The sequence below is a fragment of the Vitis vinifera genome, chromosome 6, assembly GCF_030704535.1.
Source record: "Vitis vinifera cultivar Pinot Noir 40024 chromosome 6, ASM3070453v1".
NCBI classification, from domain to species: domain Eukaryota; kingdom Viridiplantae; phylum Streptophyta; class Magnoliopsida; order Vitales; family Vitaceae; genus Vitis; species Vitis vinifera.
In genome coordinates, this window is record NC_081810.1 from 20,218,896 (window position 1) to 20,239,449 (window position 20,554).

The following is a 20,554-nucleotide window of genomic DNA, read 5'->3' on the forward strand; positions in this document are numbered from 1 at the left end:
CGTGGATAATAGACACAGGTGCTTCTGATCACATGACAGGAGATGTTGCCATTCTTCAAAATTACAAGCCAAGTAATGGTCATTCATCCGTCCATATTGCTGATGGTTCAAAGTCAAAAATTGTCGGGATAGGTTCTATAAAACTTACTAAAGACTTGTATCTTGACTCTGTCCTCCATGTTCCAAACTTGGATTGTAATCTTTTGTCCATTAGCAAATTGGCCTATGATCTCCAATGTGTTACTAAATTTTATCCAAACTCGTGTGTTTTTCAGGACTTGAAATCGGGGAAGATGATTGGCAGTGTTAAACTGTGTTCCGGGCTCTACCTCCTCCCATGTGGCCAATTCTCAAACCAAGTCTCTCAAGCAAGTTGCGTACAGTCTTAGAGTATCTTAGAGTCTTTCAATTCTGTGTCAATATCTAAGGTCAATAAAGATAGTGAGATTATAATGTTACACTATCGCCTTGGTCATCCTAGCTTTGTTTACCTTGCAAAATTGTTTCCCAAATTATTTATCAATAAAAATCCAGCATCTTATCACTGTGAAATTTGTCAGTTTGCAAAGCATACTCGAACAGTATATCCTCAAATCCCATACAAACCTTCGACTGTTTTCTCTTTAGTACATAGTGATGTGTGGGGACCCTCACAGATAAAAAATATTTCTGGCACTCGATGGTTTGTGACATTCGTTGATGATCATACACGGGTAACATGGGTTTTCCTTATGAAAGAAAAGTCAGAGGTCGGGCACATTTTTCAAACCTTCAATCTTATGGTTCAAAATCAATTCAATTTCAAAATTCAAGTCCTCAAGTCAGATAATGCAAAGGAATATTTTACTAGTAGTCTCAGTACTTATCTTCAAAATCACGGCAATATCCACATAAGTTCTTGCGTTGACACCCCACAACAAAATGGGGTGGCTGAACGCAAGAATAGACATCTCTTGGAGGTTGCCCGATGCCTTATGTTTTCCTTTAATGTTCCAAACTATTTCTGGGGGGAAGCCATTCTCACAGCTACCTATTTGATTAACCGTATGCCATCCAAAGTGCTTACCTTTCAATCCCCACGTCAACTTCTCTTAAAAAAATTCCCTCACACCCGTGCAGCCTCTTCTGATTTACCACTCAAAGTATTTGGTTGCACGGCATTCATTCATGTGTATCCTCACAATCGTAGCAAATTGCTCCTCGAGCCAATAAGTGCATTTTCCTAGGGTATTCTCCAACTCAAAAAGGGTAAAAATGCTATTCTCCAACCAACAAAAGATTTTGCACCACCATGGACGTCTCTTTCTTTGAACATGTCTTCTTCTATCCCAAATCTCATGTTCAGGGGGAGAGCATGAATGAACATCAAGTTTGGGAGTCTCTTCTTGAGGCTGTACCTTTTTCTCACTCAGAGTCACCAAATCCTTCCCAATCCGCGCCCACTGAGTTGTCCACACCCATGCTGTCATCAGTCCAATCAGCCCAGCCCACAAATGTTCCTTCTCCCGTGACCATCCAGTCTCCCATGCCCATTCAACCTATAGCCCCACAACTTGCTAATGAGAACTTACAAGTTTACATCAGGAGGAGGAAAAGACAGGAATTAGAGCACGGATCACAGCCAACATGTGGCCAATATATTGACTCCATTTCAAGTCTCCCTGAAGAGAACATAGGTGAGGATAGGGCTGGAGAGGTGTTAATTCCCAGCATTGATGATTCTACTCTGCCGATTGCATTGAGGAAGGGTGTTAGGAGATGTACAAATCATCCAATTGGGAATTATGCTACGTATGAAGGGCTATCACCATCTTACAGAGCATTTGCTACTTCTCTTGATGATACTCAGGTTCCCAACACAATACAAGAGGCATTCAAAATTTCAGAATGGAAGAAGGCAGTACAAGATGAGATTGATGCACTTGAGAAGAATGGGACATGGACTATCACAGATTTGCCGGTTGGGAAGAGGCCCATGGGGTGCAAGTGGATTTTCACCATAAAATACAAAGCAGATGGATCAGTCGAGAGATTCAAGGCTCGTTTGGTAGCTAGAGGGTTTACACAATCCTATGGGATAGACTATCAAGAGACTTTTGCTCCTGTTGCAAAACTGAACACTATCAGGATTCTTCTCTCATTGGCTATCAATCAAGATTGGTGCTTGCAACAACTGGACATAAAAAATGCGTTTCTAAATGGTGACCTAGAAGAGGAAGTCTACATGGAAATACCACCTGGTTTCGAAGGAAGTATGGCAAAGAATCAGGTTTGCAAACTCCAAAAATCCTTGTACGGCCTTAAACAATCTCCCCGAGCCTGGTTTGATAGATTCACAAAGGCAGTATTGAAGCTGGGCTACAAACAAGGTCAGGCTGATCATACTCTATTTGTCAAGAAGTCTCATGCCGGGAAAATGGCCATATTGATAGTCTATGTCGATGATATTATTCTATCTGGGAATGATATGAGGAATTACAGAATTTGAAGAAGTATTTGTCAGAAGAGTTTGAAGTTAAAGACCTTGGAAATTTGAAATATTTCCTTGGTATGGAAGTGGCTAGATCAAGAAAGAGAATTTTAGTCTCTCAAAGAAAATACATACTCGATCTTCTTAAGGAGACCGGTATGCTTGGATGCAAACCAATTGATACTCCTATGAATAGTCAGAAGAAACTTGGTATCGAGAAAGAGAATACACCGGTAGACAAGGGGAGATATCAACGACTCGTCGGGCGCTTGATTTATCTCTCACACACTCGACCAGATATTGGCTTTGCAGTAAGTGTTGTAAGTCAATTCATGCACAGCCCCACTGAGGAACACATGGAAGCAGTCTACAGGATTCTTAGATATTTAAAAATGACACCAGGGAAAGGTCTATTCTTTAGAAAGACAGAGAATCGTGACACTGAAGTATACTTAGATGCGGATTGGGCAGGAAACATCATTGACAGGCGGTCCACTTCTGGATACTGTTTTTTTGTCTGGGAAATCTTGTTACCTGGAGGAGTAAGAAGCAATCAGTTGTAGCCAGAAGTAGTGCAGAAGCTGAGTATAGAGCTCTAGCACAGGGAATCTGTGAAGGGATTTGGATAAAAAGGGTTCTTAGTGAACTGGGACAAACGAGTTCATCTCCGATTCTGATGATGTGTGATAATCAGGCAGCTATAAGCATAGCAAAGAACCCCGTGCATCATGACAGGACCAAACACGTTGAGATTGACAGACACTTCATCACAGAGAAGGTGACTAGTGAGACGGTTAAATTGAACTACGTTCCTACCAAGCACCAAACCGCAGACATCCTCATCAAAGCTTTACCTAAGCCTAACTTCGAAGACTTAACTTGCAAGCTGGAATTATATGATATATATTCTCCAGCTTGAGGGGGAGTGTTGAAATTTGGCATTCAAAGTTAGGGTTTTAATTTAGGAAAGTATTTTAGGAATAAAAAAGGAGAGATCGTTTAGGATATTTCCTTAGGATTCAGTTTCCTAATTTTTAGGAGAGAATCAAGCTAGATTGATATTTTCTTATTCAGTCATTTGTGTATATATATATGTGTATGATGTGTACCGAATAAATCAATAAAGGAATTCAGAAATTCTTCAGAACTTAGAAAGATTTAAAGTTGTGTTGGTGTCTAAGGGATGTGTTCAAACATATGGGGTCGATTACCAAGAATTCGTCATAACAACAGCTTGATGTCAATAACACTTTCTTACATGGTGATTTGGAGGAGTAGGTTTATATGGAAACTCCACTAGAATTTGAGGGAAATCTCACTAACATCCATGCATGCCAACCTAATAATGACTATATGGACTCAAGCAATCTCCCAAGGCTTGGTTTTGGCGATTTACTAAAGTCATGTTGAAAATGAAATATCAGTAGAGTTAAGGAGACCATACCCTGTTTATTAAACACTCAACCTCAAGAAAGCTGACTTCTTTTATTGTTTATGTAGATGACATAATAGTTACTAGTGATGATCTAGAGAGATGGAACAACTAAAAAGACACCTAGCTGAAAAGTTTGAGATCAAAGATATTGAAAGATTCAAGTATTTCTAAGAGATCAAGTTAGTTCATACGAAGAAAGGTATCTTTATATCAGAACAAAAGTATGTAATTGATCTTCAAAAAAAAAAAATCGGGAAGTAAACCAATGAACACATCAATTGAATCAAATCACAAACTTGGTGATGATAAAAAGGAGACAATGGTTGATTGGGGAATGTATCAAAGGATAATTAGGAAACTTAAATACTTTTTTTTTTTTTGATAAGTAATTAGGAAGCTTATATACTTATCTCAAACTAGACTAGATATATCCTATGTCGTAACCATTGTTAGTCAATTTGTGCATTCACTAAGAGAGCCATCTAGAAGCATTGTATAGAATTCTCCGATATTTGAAATTCACTCCTAGGAAGGGTATTCTCTTCAAGAAAAATAGAGAACTAGGTTTGGAAACATACATAGTTTGTAGATTGGGCAAGCTTAGTCATAGATCAAAGATCCACATCAGGGTACTATACACTCTTAGGCAGTAATGTAGTTACATGGAGAAGTAAGAAACAAGTTGTGATACCCAAATTGAGTGTAGAGGCAAAATATCCATGGCGTAAAGGATTTGCAAATTTCTTTGGTTGAAGATTGCTTTAAAGGATCTCAAAGTCAAATGGGAAGGACCTATGAGGTTATATTGTGATAATAAATCAGTCATTAACATCACACACAATCCCATCCAACATGATCGCACTAAGTACATGGAAGTGCATAGACATTTTATCAATGAAAATCTCTTCCTTCTTCTTCTTTACCCTTTTTTTAATTTTGAATTGGAATCTAACAAAAAAAAAGGTGTTTCTCTTCAATAGGTAAAAGGAAAATATATTAATATAGGCATCTACAAAAAAAAAGGGCACACCCTATGTAAATAAGTGGCATAAAACAGGCACCAAAACATAAATAAATATAACTACACAACCACCCGACAAAAGCAAAGCCAAATCTTATTTGCAATGCTAATAGCCAATGGGATAGTGGATAAGGAAAGACGCTCTAGAGAGGAAGAGACAGTTTTCAAAATTGCTTTTGAAAAGATTTGTGATCATGTGGAGTAAAGTTTTCTAAACCATGCACTTGAAAGGAAGGGGTTTGGTTCTAGATGGAGGACTTGGATGAAAGGTTATTTCTCTTCGGCAACTTCTGCAATCTTAATGGATGGAAATGCTAAAGATTGGGTCAAAGCAACTAGAGATCTAAGACAAGGAGATCCATTGTCCCTTTTCCTCTTTACCATTGTAGTTGATGCGATAAGTAGGATGTTGTTGAGAGCTAAGGAGAGCAGGTTATTAGAAGGCTTCATTGTGGGCAAGAGTAAGACTAATGTGTCTCATTTGCAATTTGCAGATGGCGCCATCTTTTTCTAAAGCCTATTCAAAATATTTGCAAAATTTTAAGATAATTTTGTTAGTTTCGGACACATATCTAGACTTAAGAAAAATCTTGATAAGACTACTCTCCCTGGCATCAACATGGGTTAGGATCAAATCACTAGGTTGGCCTTGTTGCTTGGTTGTAAGGCCTCTGGTTGGCTTCTCCCTTATTTGGGTCTCCCACTACGGGGGAACCCACGGCATGTGTTTTTTAGGATCCAGTGATGAGAGAATTTCGCGAAGATTAGATGGGTGGAAAAAAGTCTTTTCATCATTAGGTGAAAGAATAACTCTTATCCAATCATGCTTGTCTCATATCCCTAGCTATTTTCTCTCCTTTTTTAAGATGTCTTCGTTAGTGGCGTTAAAGATCGAGACATTGCAAAGGACTAGGGAGCACAAGAGACACCATCTCATTAGTTAGGACCTAGTGTGTAAGTCTAAGGAAGAAAAGGATTTAGGGTTTGGGAAGATTTCTCTAAGGAATCATATTTTACTACGGAAATGGCTATGTAGGTTTCCTAGGGAAAGTTTTACTCTTTGGTATTAAGTTATTCTAAGCATCTATAGGACACATTCTAATGGGTAGGATGCCAACATTATAGTCATGTGGTCACATCGTTGTCCTTGAAAGGTCATTGCACAAGTCCTTTAGGATTTTATCAAGTACACTAGTTTTGTAGTGGATGATTAGGCAAAAATTTGTTTTTGAGAAGATTTGTGATGAGGGGATTAACCTTTGTGTTCTCAATTCCCAAGTCAATTCAAAAATTTCATAATTAAAAACCTTCATATCTCATCTATTCTTGGCTTCACTTACCCTTTCTCTTAGAACTTTTAATTTTCGTCGTAACCTTTCTAATTTGGAGATGGAAAATCTTGAAAGACTCGTGTCCTCTCTTACTTCTTTGTATTTATCTCCATCCATTCCAAATGCGATAGCCTAGTGATTATCTCCATCAAGAGTATTTATAGTAAAGTCATTTTTTTTAGTCTTGTCCAATCAATTTGATCTGGTTTAGTTCTTTCCAACTAATTTTATTTAGGAATCTTTTTTTTTTTAAAGTAAAAGCAATTGTATTAAGATTGTCTAAAGGAGCACCCAAAGGAATACACGATGTATGCAATGCGTCAAGCCCAAAAAGTGGAAAACACTAACACCATCAACTTACTTACAACCCAACCAATCAATGAAATCTAATTAAGACCATGAGCTAAAACCTACATGCTAATCTAAAAAGATATACAAAAAGGATCGTAAAATAGTTTGGTTCGCCAACTTGGAATCTTCAAAGGCTCTTCTATTTCTCTCCTTCCATAAGGTCCAAAGTAAGCACAAAAAAGTTGCATTCCAAACTCTTTTTCTTTTATTCCCAAAAAAGGAGCCATGTCAGCTAAGTATGGCATCCTTGATTGAAGAAGGCCCTTGAACACCAAAAAGAGCAAAAATAAGATGTCAAATTATGGTTGCCTTAGGACAGTGAAGAAGCAAATGATTTGTTAATTCCTCCTCTCCCTTACATACATAGCACCTGCTTGGTAAAAACCAGCCCCTCCTTTTTAACTACTCTAAAGTTAGAATTCTCCCCCAAACAAAAAAACTAACCCTCTTCGGGACCCAAGGATTCCAAATTATGCCAGAAGGGAACACCCTAGCATTGCAAAAAAGGCTAGAGAGGAGTAGAAGGATTTAATTGTAAAGAGGCCTTTCTTCAAAGCGCGCCAAGTCATGATATCATCATCCCCCCTTCTAAGCACCTGACCTTGCAGCCTTCTAAAAACTTCCACCTCTCTCATTTCCCAATCATTGCAAAAATCTAGGGAGGATTTAGGAATCTAAAGTTTCGTCTAAGCCCAAGACCTTCACTTGACTTGTGGCACACAAAAAGGTAAACACTAATGACATGTTAGAGTTGAGAAGATCCTACAAAACCCTTAATACTAATGTTTACTTGTTGTGTATGGAGAGTGGAGGAATGGTGGATAATATTTTCTTACATTGTCCAATGACTATAGGGTTATGACACAAACTTTTCATATCAGCTAAGTTGGATTGGGTTCCTCCTAGGAGTATTTGTGATATGATGATCATCTCCTATAAGCGATTAGGAAGCTCCATTAGAGGCAAGGTTCTTTGCAAAACTGCTTGTCTCACTTTGATTTGGGTTCTTTGACGAGAAAGAAAAGCTAGGATTTTTTAAGACAAGGCCAAGACTTCAAAGGCTCTTTGGGATATCATTCATTTCTTTGCCTTCTTTGGGCTTCTTGCACCACAGCATTTATGAGCATTCCCCTTAATATGGTCCCGCATGATTAGTTTTCAATGTGTAGTTCGAAAGGTGTGGGTTAGCAAGGAGAGGTTGCTTGGAAGGAAATTATTCAAATAATAGAGCTAGGAGTTTTTTTTTATATATATATATATTCTCATGTGGTACTTACCTATTGTATAGGTTTACTAAGTACTTTAGATGTTTGAACATACTTTTGATTAGTTGGTTGTATTTTGGGAGGATTCCTCATCTTCCTTTTGTATTTCTTTATCCGTAATTTAATACATTTGTTTGTTTTTTATCAAAAAAAAAAAAAAAAAAGCAAAGCCAAAACCAACTATCCACGGTTTTAGACTATCAATGAAAGCCACAAACACATTTATAGAGTAAGTACTTGCATTGACAATTTGTTGATTTGATCCCTAGATTTTATTAAAAACAAGCTAGGCTGGTAAATTAGAAACTCTTTTATTTCTTTCAACTCCAAAAATCTCTCTAAATTTGGAGAAAAATCAAAATAGTATAGGAGTTTCTCTTTTCCACTCCTGCTTTTCTCTCCAACATTTCCTCTTAAATAGGAGTTAACAAGGAGAACTACCTTTTTTTTTTTTTTTCTATTCTTGACTACAAATCACTGATCCTAAACAGTTTTTATGTTCACAATGAACTCTTTGCCTACTTCCAAAACCATTTTTCAAGTCGTAAAATTGATAATTCAGGGATGGAAAAACAGCAATATAAAAATACCATACATACCATAACAGTCAGAAACCTCATCAAAATACGAATCCTGTTGCAATTTCCTGAATCCAGCGCACCCTGGAAAATTGAACATAGAGAGACAGAGAGAGAGGTTACTCCTCAAATGGTATGAATAAGTCCAAACAAGGTTAAAAAAAATTTCCCTCCCCTAACTTATTTGTTTCCAAGGTAGCCTCAATGAACAATCATATGAAACAGTAAGGCCCTTTTCTCCGTGGGAAACTAAATCACGGGTTCCCAAGTTCATCGAGGGTAGTTTGCATATATTTCTCCCTAGCGGACCAGACGTCAACATTAGAAACATCACACAATTTCCCAAGCTGACAAAGGCAAACTACTATTATCATTAATGGTTTTTTTTTTTTTTTCTTTTTTGCTTAGGAGGAAAAGTTATTAATTTCTCATTCCATATCTCTAATCCCACCAATAAAAGAATCTCCACTTATTGTAGCCAACTCATATATCTAGTCCACAACAGTTTTCCTACTTTTCCATATTGTGAATTATATAATATCCCACGTCATAAGATACTTTAAAATTTTGGTAAATAGATAAGAAAGAACGGGCATACACCTTTAAATGGACTTATGTATAGATATATATGACAAGAATAAAGCATCCAGTAATATATAATCAATTTCATGAAAGATAATACTAAAGATCAAGGGACAAAGAAATAAATCCATCAATATCATACATACATAAGCATTGAGAACTAGAGTTTCCATAAACCAAATTTAAGAAAAGTGACATTTTATTGCTTTGCATTGGTTCATTCAAAATCCACACCTACTTTCTGAACTTCAATTTTTTTGGGGGAAAAGAAATTATAATTGTTATTGTCTTCACAAACTTTTCACTTCAGGTAGTCTCAATTTGTCTGCCACTAAATCCTAGTACATAGGAAAGTTTCAATTAGTCCCCAATAATTGAAATGCTATCATTGTGAATCTATACTTGCAGAGACTGCAGATGTAGAGATAATAAAAAGATTCCAAAGCCACACAAAAAAAACATCAAGATGCGCCTTTTTGAATGTAAGAGAGTGCCCAAAAAGGAGGGGTTCACAGATGGTTGATTCTTAGGAAAGCATCATATGTAATGGGAAAGAGGAGGAGTGGAGAGAGGTTTATCAACATCCCATGGGCATCATAAATTCATGATTAGCATCTATTCTGAGCACTCCACAGGGCGTCTTTAAAGAATTGAAAATCTGTACATGATATATACCAATTGCATGCAATAAAGTACATGTTGTACAATACAAACACACACACACACACATAGATAATCATCAGGCACAGTGCTAGAGCCTTCTTCAAACCTGCTTCAATGGGGATGGCCATAGAGGCAAAAATTCTTGCCTTATTGGAAGGCCCTGCTTCAGGAAAACTAGGTTAGGATGTAAAAGCTTTAGCATTGATCTTATGCTACCTCTCATAACGACAAGGAAAAACCGTGTCTTCTACCCAGGGGTGGCAATCAAACTGGCTCTGACACAGTTTAAGCCATTTGTGTTGAGACCAAGCTGGAGCCAAGCATTGGAAATGCTGATGAGCTATTTCTTTCATCTTTAATAGGCAAATAAGAAGCACATATTGATGAAAGCATCTAACAAAAAGGAAAACAGCTCAAGCATAGTAAATAAGAAGAATGAAAAGGAGCAATACAAGCTAATAGAAAACAATGAAACTACAGTAGGCACAAGCCTGGATGTCAAGTGAAATAGAAAAGAAAGGAAAAAGGGTTGAATCCAGAAAAGCACTTTGACTTATTTAAGGAGGTAAGGTATGGGGGTGCACTGGTGTGGCATCTAAGGTTTGAGTCCCTTTATGTGCAAAAAGAACAAAACAAAACAAAACAAAAAAAAAAATGAAAAAAGAAATGTACAAGACTTGGGTTCAGCTCAGACCAAGTTTGTTTTTTCACCTATCTAAGAATGAGAGATGTTGGACACTGAATTTTAATACTCTCTTTTTTCACACATCTTTTTCTTGTGCTCCCTCATGAAATGGTTTTTCCCCAGTGTTCCTTCAAACCACATTAGTTTGGAAATCTAAAACTCACCTCAAACTCAGAGCCTTGGCTTGGTTGGGGACAAAAGTTAATACCAATAATTTGCTTTGGACTAGGAGTCAATATAAATCCATAAGCCTGGACTTATGTGCTTTGTGCTCAAGGACACTTGAGTATCAACCACCTTTTGTTGGGACTGTATAAACGATCCCTAATAGTATTGTTGATATGATGGCTATCTCCTCTATGGGTTCTTGGCTACCGTATGAGTTGTCTGCCACAAAGAGAAAAGTTAGAATCTTTGAAGACAATAGGGGATCTATGGAAGATTTATAGAAGACTATTTCACTGCTCATGATATTCAGCCTTCTGAGTATCTCTCCAAGCTTCTCAAAAAAAGAAGCAAAATTGCTTGGTGTTTCTGTGATCATGCAGATGAAGATTCAGTTACGATTCTTTCGTGGATAAGCCATAATAAAAGAGAACCATAAGACCACTGCCATTGGTTGTCAAGGATGGTAGAGTCATTTAGATATGTAGGATGCTCTTTCTCTTGGAGTCTAGAGCAGCTAATCAAAAGCAGATAACCTGATTAAGAGAGGAAACCCTTCCACCACAAGCCTTACGAGAGATCCTCTATCCATTGAGACCATATGCATGTGGCCCTTGCCTTTAACTACATCCTTTTGAGAATCAACTCTGCAGCATCACAGTTGTGAGAAGAGGCTACATGTCAGTGCTTATTTTTATGTTGTCATTCTTGCTTTTTTCTTTCCTCTTATAACTACTTCTACTTGTAAGGATTTCTAATCTTACATTTTAAACTTTTCCCTATTTAAAATGGTTTCTTTGTTTCTTAGTAGGGGAAAAACAAATAAATCACTCATTAAACTAGTGGGTCTGAAATCCTTGATCAAAATTATCTTCTCTTGCTTAGATATAATGGCAATAAATGTGGAGTTTGAGATGGTATTAATGATCCTATCAGCATGAAAATCTCAAAAGAAGTTCTATATAATTTGGGTCACTCTTTTGGCACCTCTTTTTAATATATATACTTATTTTTTAATCAGAAACAGAAGTTGTATTAATTACTGTAAAGAACTTATGAGAAGGATGAGAAATCATCCTCATAAAATACAAAGCCTGATCAAAAGACCCAAAAAGAACCTCCACTTTACAAGGAAATTTGTACAAAAGGAACATGAAAGACTATCCAAGTATTACATCACCAATATGCCAGATATGGTTTGTTTTCAGGAGACAAAAATGAAGGAAATGTCTGATAGAATTGTTAGAAGTTTGGGGATTGGTAGGAACTTGGGTTGGGTGTCTTTAGATGCAAGGGGTACGGCGGGTGGGGTGCTAGTACTGTGGGATAAGAGAGTTTTGGAAGGATTGGAGGTCGAAGTGGGTTCTTTTTCTATTTCATGCCGCTGTAGAAATTGCGAGGAGGGTTTTGTTTGGGTTTTCTCTAGGTTATATGGCCCGCTCAAAGGAAGGGAGAGAAGGGAGTTGTGGGAGGAGCTAGCCGCTGTTAAGGGGCTTTGGAATGAACCTTGGTGTATAGCAGGGGACTTTAACATGGTGCGGTTTCCAATTGAAGCGAGCAATGGCAAGCAAATGTCAACCACGATGAGAGAGTTTCCAGACTTTATTGACGAGTTTAAATTAGTAAGCCCACCATTGGGAGGTGGAGCATTTACTTGGCGTGGAGGGGAAGGAGGTTCCCTAAAGGCTCGGTTAGACCGCTTTTTGTTTTCAAGAGACTAGGAGGACCTTGTGTCGGGGGCAATGCAAATTCTTCTTCCAAGACCTGTTTCTGACCATTGCCCGATTTTGTTAGACTGCGGTGAGATAAGAACAAGTAAAAGCCCGTTTAGATTTGAAAACATGTGGTTAAGGGTGGACAGTTTTATGGATAAGATTTTTAAGGATAAGATTAAAGAATGGTGGCAGTCTTACAATTTTAGGGGCAAACCCAGTTTTGTGCTTGCAAAGAAGCTACAGACTTTGAAATACGACTTGAAGATATGGAATAAAGGGACCCTTGGCAATGTGTCAGCTAGGAAGGATGTAGCCTTGGAGAAGTTAAACTATTGAGATAGCTTAGAAAGGCTTGGATCTCTATCTGAGGAAGATAGGAGTAATCAGCAGATAGCCAGAGATGAATTTAGTCATTGTGCCATCCTTGAAGAATTCTCTTGAAGGTAGAAGTCAAGGGCTCTTTGGTTAAAAGAGGGAGATAGCAATACCAAGTTCTTTCACCGTATGGATAATGCAAGGAGAAGGGGAAATTTTATCAATAGCCTAACAGTTAGGGGTGCTCGGCTGGATAAAGAGAAGGAGCTTAAATAAGGGATTGGATCCTACTTTAAATCCTTGTTTGAAGAATCTCTAGTGAGAAGACCTGCTGTGGAGTCAGGTCTTTTTAGAACTCTTGACTCATTGGATAATGAGACTTTGGAGGGGTCATTTTCGGAGGAGGAGGTTTCCAAAGCTCTCTCAGATTTGGGGGGAGATAAGGCGCCAAGGTCGGATGGTTTTACGCTGGCGTTCTGGAATTTTTGTTGGCTTATAGTTGAGGGGGAAGTGATGCAAGTGTTTGAGGAGCTCCATTCGCAGAACGTTGTTTTTCAAAGCCTTAATGCAACCTTCTTAGTGCTTATCCCGAAGAAAGAGGGGGCTAGTGACGTGCAGGATTTTATGCCCATCAATCTTGTGGGGAGTCTTTATAAAATTATTGTCAAAGTCCTAGCAAATAGGCTGAAAAGAGTGATGGGAAAAGTGGTTTCGAACAGTCAGAATGCGTTTATGGGAGGTAGGCAGATTTTGGATGCAGTTTTGGTAGCTAATGAGGCGATTGACTCAAGGAAACGAAGCATCGGTGTAGGTTTAGTGTGTAAATTGGACATTGAAAAGACTTACGATCACGTAAACTGGAGGTTCCTTCTTTCAATTTTGGAGAAAATGGGTTTCGGACCCAAGTGGCGAAACTGGATTTTATTCTGCATTTCAATTGTGAGAATGGCAGTTTTAGTGAACGGCACTCCCACAGAGTTCTTCTCAACATTTAGAGACCTAAGGCAGGGAGACCCACTCTCACCTTATCTGTTTGTGCTAATTATGGAAGCTTTTAGCAGTTTAATATCAAGAGCTGGGGAGAAAGGTTTCATTAGGGGTTTCAAGGTAATGGGGAGACGTGGAGAAGGGGTTTCGGTTTCCCATCTATTGTTTGCAGATGACACTCTTCTTTTTTGCGAGGATAACAGGGGTCAGTCGGAATTTTGGAAGTGGGTTGCTATTTGTTTTGAAGTGGTATCAGGCATAAAAATAAACATGTAAAAAAGTGAAATTATTCCAATTGGGAGAGTGGAGGATGTGGACAAAGCAGTTGCGGTTTTTGGGTGTAAACTAGGGAATCTCCCTACTACTTATCTAGGTTTACCTCTTGGAGTCTCTCATAATTTGTGTAGAGTTTGGGATGTTGTAGAGGAAAGATTCAAGAGGAAATTGGCTACGTGGAAAAAACAATATCTTTCTAAGGGAGGTCAACTTACCCTCATTAAGAGCACTCTCTCAAATCTCCCTGTGAAGAGAGAGAAAGAAAAAGGGAGAATCCCTAATTATTATTATTGAAAAACTGTAAAGAATACACATTGGACTTGGGTATATATATACATACTAGTGGGACCCACAATACAGTAAGGAAAGAAAAGGAAAAGGAAAAGTAAATAACCTAAATAACTATACATTATCTAACACTCCCCATCTATTTTATGTCGTTTTTTGTAATCCCAAGGAAAGTGAAACTTAGATTGGAGAAAATTCAAAAGGAGTTTTTGTGGGGAGATTTGGAGGAGAGAAGGAAGATCCACTTGGTAAGATGGGCGGTTATTTGCAAAGATAAGAGGCATGGAGGGTTGGGGTTAAGGCATTTGAAGGTTTTCAATCATGCTTTACTAGGAAAATGGCTTTGGAGATTTCCTCTAGAGAGGGAGAGTTTTTGGAGAAAAGTCATTGTTGGTAAATTTGGAAAGGAGGAAGGGGGTTGGACCACTAAAGAGGTAAGGGAGTCTTATGGGATGGGCCTTTGGAAAGACATTAGAAAGGGTTGGGAGGAGTTCCTTCTTAGAATTAGTATTCGTATTGGAAATGGCAGACGCACAAGATTTTAGTGGGACATTTGGGTAGGAGATTCTAAGCTGAAGGATCTTTTCCCTTTGCTGTTCAGAATTGCAACCCATAATTCTGCTGTAATGGCTGATCTTTGGGGGAGACAAGGAGGTGGAGGCAGGGGTTGGGAGGTGCACTTTAGAAGTTCCTTCCAAGATTGGGTATTGGAGGAGGTGACTCGTTTTTTTTATCATATTTCTACAGTAAAGGTTCAAGAAGGGGAGGATTCTTTATTTTGGAAGATAGAGAGGAGGGGAAAGTTTAATGTTAAATCTTATTATAGGTCTTTAAAGGATGAGAATAGCCCCTTATTTCCAGCCAAAGAGGTTTGGGGTTCGTATGCCCCTTTTAGAACTCGTTTTTTTGCATGGGAAGCATTTTGGAGTAAAATTTCTACTGTAGATATATTAATGAGAAGAGGTTGGTCTATGGTTAATAGGTGCAGTCTTTGTAAAGAGAATGAGGAATCGGCGGACCACATCCTAATTCATTGTGGTAAGACAAGGGAGCTTTGGCCTTTGTTGCTTTCTTCTTTTGGGGTGGTGTGGGTGTTCCCGGCTTCAGTGAGAAATCTGCTTCTAGAATGGAAAGTTAAGGGGCTAGGGAGGAAGAAAAGGAGAGCAGTTTGAAGATTGACGCATATTTGTCTTTTTTGGTGTATTTGGGGAGAGCGAAACCGAAGAACGTTCCAAGAGGAAGAGATGTCAAATACTTGCTTGAGGAACTTCTTTTTTCAGTCTCTTCTTGAGTGATCTCAACAGTTTTTTTGATTGGAAACGACACAAAGATTTATTGATAGAAAAAAGTGATCTCAACAGTTTTTGGACTTGGACTCTCTCTCTTTTTTGAATTTTTTGGGTGATTGGCTTGTTGGTTAGCTTTTTCCTCTCTGGGTTTTTTCTTTCTTTTGTTGCCTTGTTTTGGCTTTCTTTGTATACTGTCTGTGTACGTAGGGAGCGCCCCCTGTTTTGGCATGTTTTAATTTATTTTTCCCTTTGTCTATCAAAAAAACATCACCAAAAGCTCATCTAGGCTCCTTGCAAAGTATGCCCAACCCTAAGGTGTACATACAAAAAGCCAACTAAGCTGAATGACATTCAAGGGAAAGGCTTTAAAAACATCAATGCAAGAGGCCCAAACAAAAACAAAGAAATGAAGTAAGTCCCACATCATCTCAAATGTCTTCCAAGTGTACTTCTTTATTTATGAAAAAAAATTATATTCTCAAAAGAATCAGTAGGCCCTTCAAAGGTATATTAAAATGCTGGAAAATTGTCATAGGGAAACAATTTGAGCCTAAGCCCTATCACAACCCATCTCAAAAAAAGGCCTCCACAATATCTTTAATTACCAAAAAATAAAAATAAAAAGAGTACAAACCATCTAACCCTCACTTCTGACTAAATTCCTACTCCTTTTTACAGCAAAGAGCCTCAAATTCTCACTAAAATCCGACCACCACTCACCAGGCATCATTCTAGGCACCAAGCTATTATAAGTGGATCTTAATAGGTCATATTTATCCTATAAGATCATCATGATTTCAAGTTTTAACACTTAACCATATCAAAAATCTTTATCCAAGTCAGAATCCAACAGAACAGAGTGCATGAATACAAGACTAGCCAGACCAATGGGTATCCAAGCACCACCAGAATTATCAATGATAGACAGGTGATGCACTTGCATACCACACAACACAAGTCCATCTTCAGAATAAATATATACAAGGACAACTTACAATTTAAAAAAAAAAAAAATTGTGTGAATCGTCAATTATAAAATAGATTACAGTTGAGAACACATAATTGAAGTGCAAAAGCAATAAAGTATTAGAAAGCAAAGACTCAAAATTGTTAAGTCAACTTCCTGAATGAATAACATAGCATGATCAGTACATGGAAGCAGTTCAACTTAATTTTCTATTCAACAAAAGTACAGAACATATCAACAGTTTTGTGAGCTTAAAAGTAAAAGCATTAACGAGACACCCTTATAGCCATCCAGACAGGGAATTGCTCACCTGCAAATTATTTTGACAATTCTCCACTACTTTTTTAACAAATTCCTCATTTTCCAAGTTTAACAAGCCGACCTGGGGGAAAGAGAGGGAGAGACAGGAGATAAGCACAAAAATTTCACTTAATATGCACAAAAGTTGTTTTCTAAAGAACTGCAAATAACAAAGACAGTGCAAGAATAAAGAATTATAAGAAAGAAAACACAGAAAATTGTTACACCTGTTGCCTTCCTTTACATCTATTATAGCAAGAGATGGCTTATTAGCAGAAATCATATCTTATAGGTCTTTCCTGGCTTTTTTTATGGTATATATTCCAATGAAACATGCCCATGGATTTTGACGAATTGGGAAGTTTGGTCCACATAAATGACTCTTCTATTGCTATGCTGATCTCTTCTGCAACAAGGATCCGTTGGTTTTCTACTCACTTGATTTAGGTGCTTTTTTTATTTTGATAAGTAAGAGAGAATTAATAAATGTTGAAAGCGCACAAGAGTACACAAGTCATATACAAAGAGCACTAGACAAAATAACAAGAGAGTACACAAAAAAATACTCCCTCCCTCATCCAAGCCCAAACCCATCTGTGAAATCAACCAAATGCGTATATCCTCCACCTATATACCAACATAGAGAAATTGTCAAGGAAGATATTTTTTAGCCTTTGACCAAAAAGTTCCTCGCATTCAAAGAATCTCCTACTTCTTTCCTTCTAGATCGTCCAGAAAATACATGGAGGAGTAGCTCTCCAAGCCTTAATACGTCGTCTATCTACAAAAGAGTCAAGCCACCCTAGGAGAGTCTCTCTAATTGACTCAAATAAAACCCACCGAATACCAAAAATGGAGAATACCAGATGCCATAAAATTCTCACCTTGTCACAATAAAGAAAGCTATGATCAATAGAATTTGACTCCTCTTTACACAATGCACACCTATTAGCCAACGTCCACCCTCTTCTTTGAAGTTGATCCAAAGTCAATACCTTTCCTCAGCAAGCCTCCCAAGTGAAGAAACTCACCTTCAAAGGAATCCACGAGTTTCATATTATCTTTAAAGGGAAAGGGGTGGTATGATCTATCTCCAACAAAGAGTAAAGCCCTCTTACAAAGAAGACCCCTTTGCTATCTTCCTTCCAAACTACTTTGTCCTCTTCCTCCCTCTGCATTGTCTATTCTTGGAGTTTAGAAAGAAACCACTCCATGACACCCAACTCCCAATTATTCAGGTTCCTAACAAAATGAAAGTTCCAATTTCCTCTTTCCAAACTAGTCACTTGATTTAGTTGTCTTATCCCCACATCCAAATCTTTCCATGATGTTCATATCCTTATCTCAAAGCTCTCAAAGCTTGAATGCAACCTATTTAGCTGCTTCAAAGATTTCCATGATGAGCTTTTGTAGAGATTTCCATGAGCATAGCAATTTTGTTAAAAGCGTGAATGCAACCTTTTTAGTTTTAATTCCAAAGATGGGGAGTGTTGAAGATTTAAGGGACTTTAGGCCGATTAGTCTAGTGGGTGGGTTTGTACAAGTGGTTGCCTAAGGTGTTAGCCAATAGATTAAGAAAGGTGGTAGGAAAAGTGGTTTATAAGGCCCAAGAGGCGTTTGTGGAGGGAAGACAAATTTTGGATACAATGTTTATTGCTAATGAGGTCATTGATTCAATTTTGAAAAATAATAAATGTGGTATTTCGTGCAAACTTGACATAGAGAACGCTTATGATCATGTGGACTGGTCTTTCCTTCTTTTTTTTTGATAAGTAAACAAGATATGCATTAGAAAAGGCTAAACGCCGCAAAGCATACAGGGAGTATACAAGACGGCTACAGCCTCAAAAAGAGAAAAAGAACCAAAAAGAACTACCTCCCCTTAAGTGGAAGTTATCCACTCCAAAAATCCTATAAGGGAGAAAGACTCCTCACCTAAATACACTTTGGCCCAATTCCATAAGTTACAGACAAAAGAATTCTTTAATTTCTGAATATTCAACGCACCCCCCCTCAAGGCTAACCTATTCCTCTCCTTCCAAACCGTCCAAAAAATACACAACGGAATGGATTTCCAAATCTTTTTCCTTTTCTTCCCTACAAATGAACCCCTCCAGGAGATTAAAGCCTTCTTTACAGTTTCTGGGAGGACCCACTTAATATCTATCAACAGACTGGTCTTTCCTTCTTTTGATTATGCAAATAATGGGTTTTGGGGATAAATTAATTGGCTGAATCAAGTGGTGCATTTCCACAACAAGTTTTTCTGTTTTGGTCAATGGCACTCCTATAGGCTTTTTTCAAAGCTCAAGGGGCTTGAGGCATGGGGGACCTTCTCTAACCCTTTTGTTCGTGATTGCAATAGAGGCGTTCAATTAGCTTTTAAAGAGGGCAATGGATGGAGGTTTTTTTATTGGGTAGTAAAGCGAAGGGAAGGAGTGAAACTAGCGATTGCAAATGAGAGAGGGGCCTTTTGGAATCAAGTTATCATACGGAAGTATGGGAAAGAAAGAGGGGGGTGGTGTTCTTAGGGAGTGAGAGGGGTATATGGTGTTGGGTTGTGGAAAGTGATAAGGAAGGATTAAGATCTTTTGAGTAGTAAGATCTCTTTCTTAGTGGGTCATAGTCAGAGTGTGAAATTTTAGAAGGATAAATAGTGTGGGGAACTCCTTAGTGTATGTTCTTTGCGTCCTTGTTTCCTTTAGATAACTCAAAGGAGGCGTGGGTAGAGGTTATTTGGGACTCCTCACTTGAAGGGGGAAGTGGGGTTTGGAATCCATGCTTCTCAAGACCTTTCAATGATTGGGAGATGGATGTTGTAGAGAGTTTTTTAGTACGATTGCACGAGAAGAGAGTGTGTGGGGATGTGGAAGACAAGGTGCTTTGGACTAAAACAAAGGTTGGCAAGTTTTCTATTAAATCTCTCTACAACACCTTAGAGTCGGGCAACTCTGTTTCTTTACCTTTGAGAAGCATTTGGAACTCGTGGGTGCAGCCTAAAGTTAGCTTTTTTTTTTGCTTTGGAGGCAACGTGGGTAAAGCTTTAACCTTGGATCTAGTTCAAAAAAGAGAGTGGGCCCTAGCAAATAGATGTTATAAATGCCATGAGAATGAAGAGACCATAGATCACCTCCTTATTCATTGTGTTAAAACAAGGGTTTTATGGGAGTTGCCTTTTACTATGTTCGAGGTGTCTTAGGTGCTTCCTTCGTCAAGTAGACAGACTCTATTGGGTTGGCATGGTTCTTTTGTGAGCAAAAAGCGCAAGAAGGTTTGAAGAGAAGCTCCCTTATACATCTTTTGGACGGTGTGGAAAGTTAGGAATAGAATGGCCTTCGATGATGACATGCTTTTGATCCAGAGACTAAAAAGTTCTTTTGTTTACTCCCTTTAGTCAAAGACAAAGTTGTTTATAGATGATTATCCTCTAACTTTAGTTAGTTTTGTTGATTGGTTGGGCTCTTTTTCTTTTTTTGCCATTTTGGCAGTGGGTGTATAGGCACTGTATACCTTGAGTCGCTCTTTTGACGCCTCTTCTTAATATATTTTCTTCATTATCTATCAAAAAAAAAATTTATATCCTGATCTCAAAGAAGCTAATAAACTCTATTAGGTTTAACCATGCACAATTAAGTGATTCAATCGGTAATTCAAAGTCCATATTTAAACTAGAGCACATCTTTCTTCCAGCATCTATAAAAGCACACACACTCTAAGTTCAATTTTGGAATCATTTTGAATTGAAGCAATTTCTAGCATCACCTATGGAAAGTGTGTAACCAGTTAAAGATGAAAGGGGGAGCAACCAACGGAAATGCACTAAGAAAGAAAAAAGACAAAAGAGATGTGGCTCAACCTTGAATAGAGTTTT

The 20,554-nt window shown here is 38.1% G+C and overlaps 1 protein-coding gene across 1 annotated transcript in view; it reads right to left on the reverse strand.

Annotated features, from left to right (window-relative positions):
- The window catches only part of LOC100265341 (nuclear cap-binding protein subunit 1), a 58,844-nt gene that overhangs the window by 31,098 nt on the left and 7,192 nt on the right, over positions 1–20,554 (reverse strand). The window contains exons 4-5 of the mRNA XM_003632204.4: positions 16,694–16,765; positions 8,473–8,535 (exon numbers count right to left, since the gene is read on the reverse strand). Of these exons, the coding sequence (XP_003632252.1) occupies positions 8,473–8,535; positions 16,694–16,765 (135 nt within the window). The remainder of the gene's footprint in view (positions 1–8,472; positions 8,536–16,693; positions 16,766–20,554) is intronic.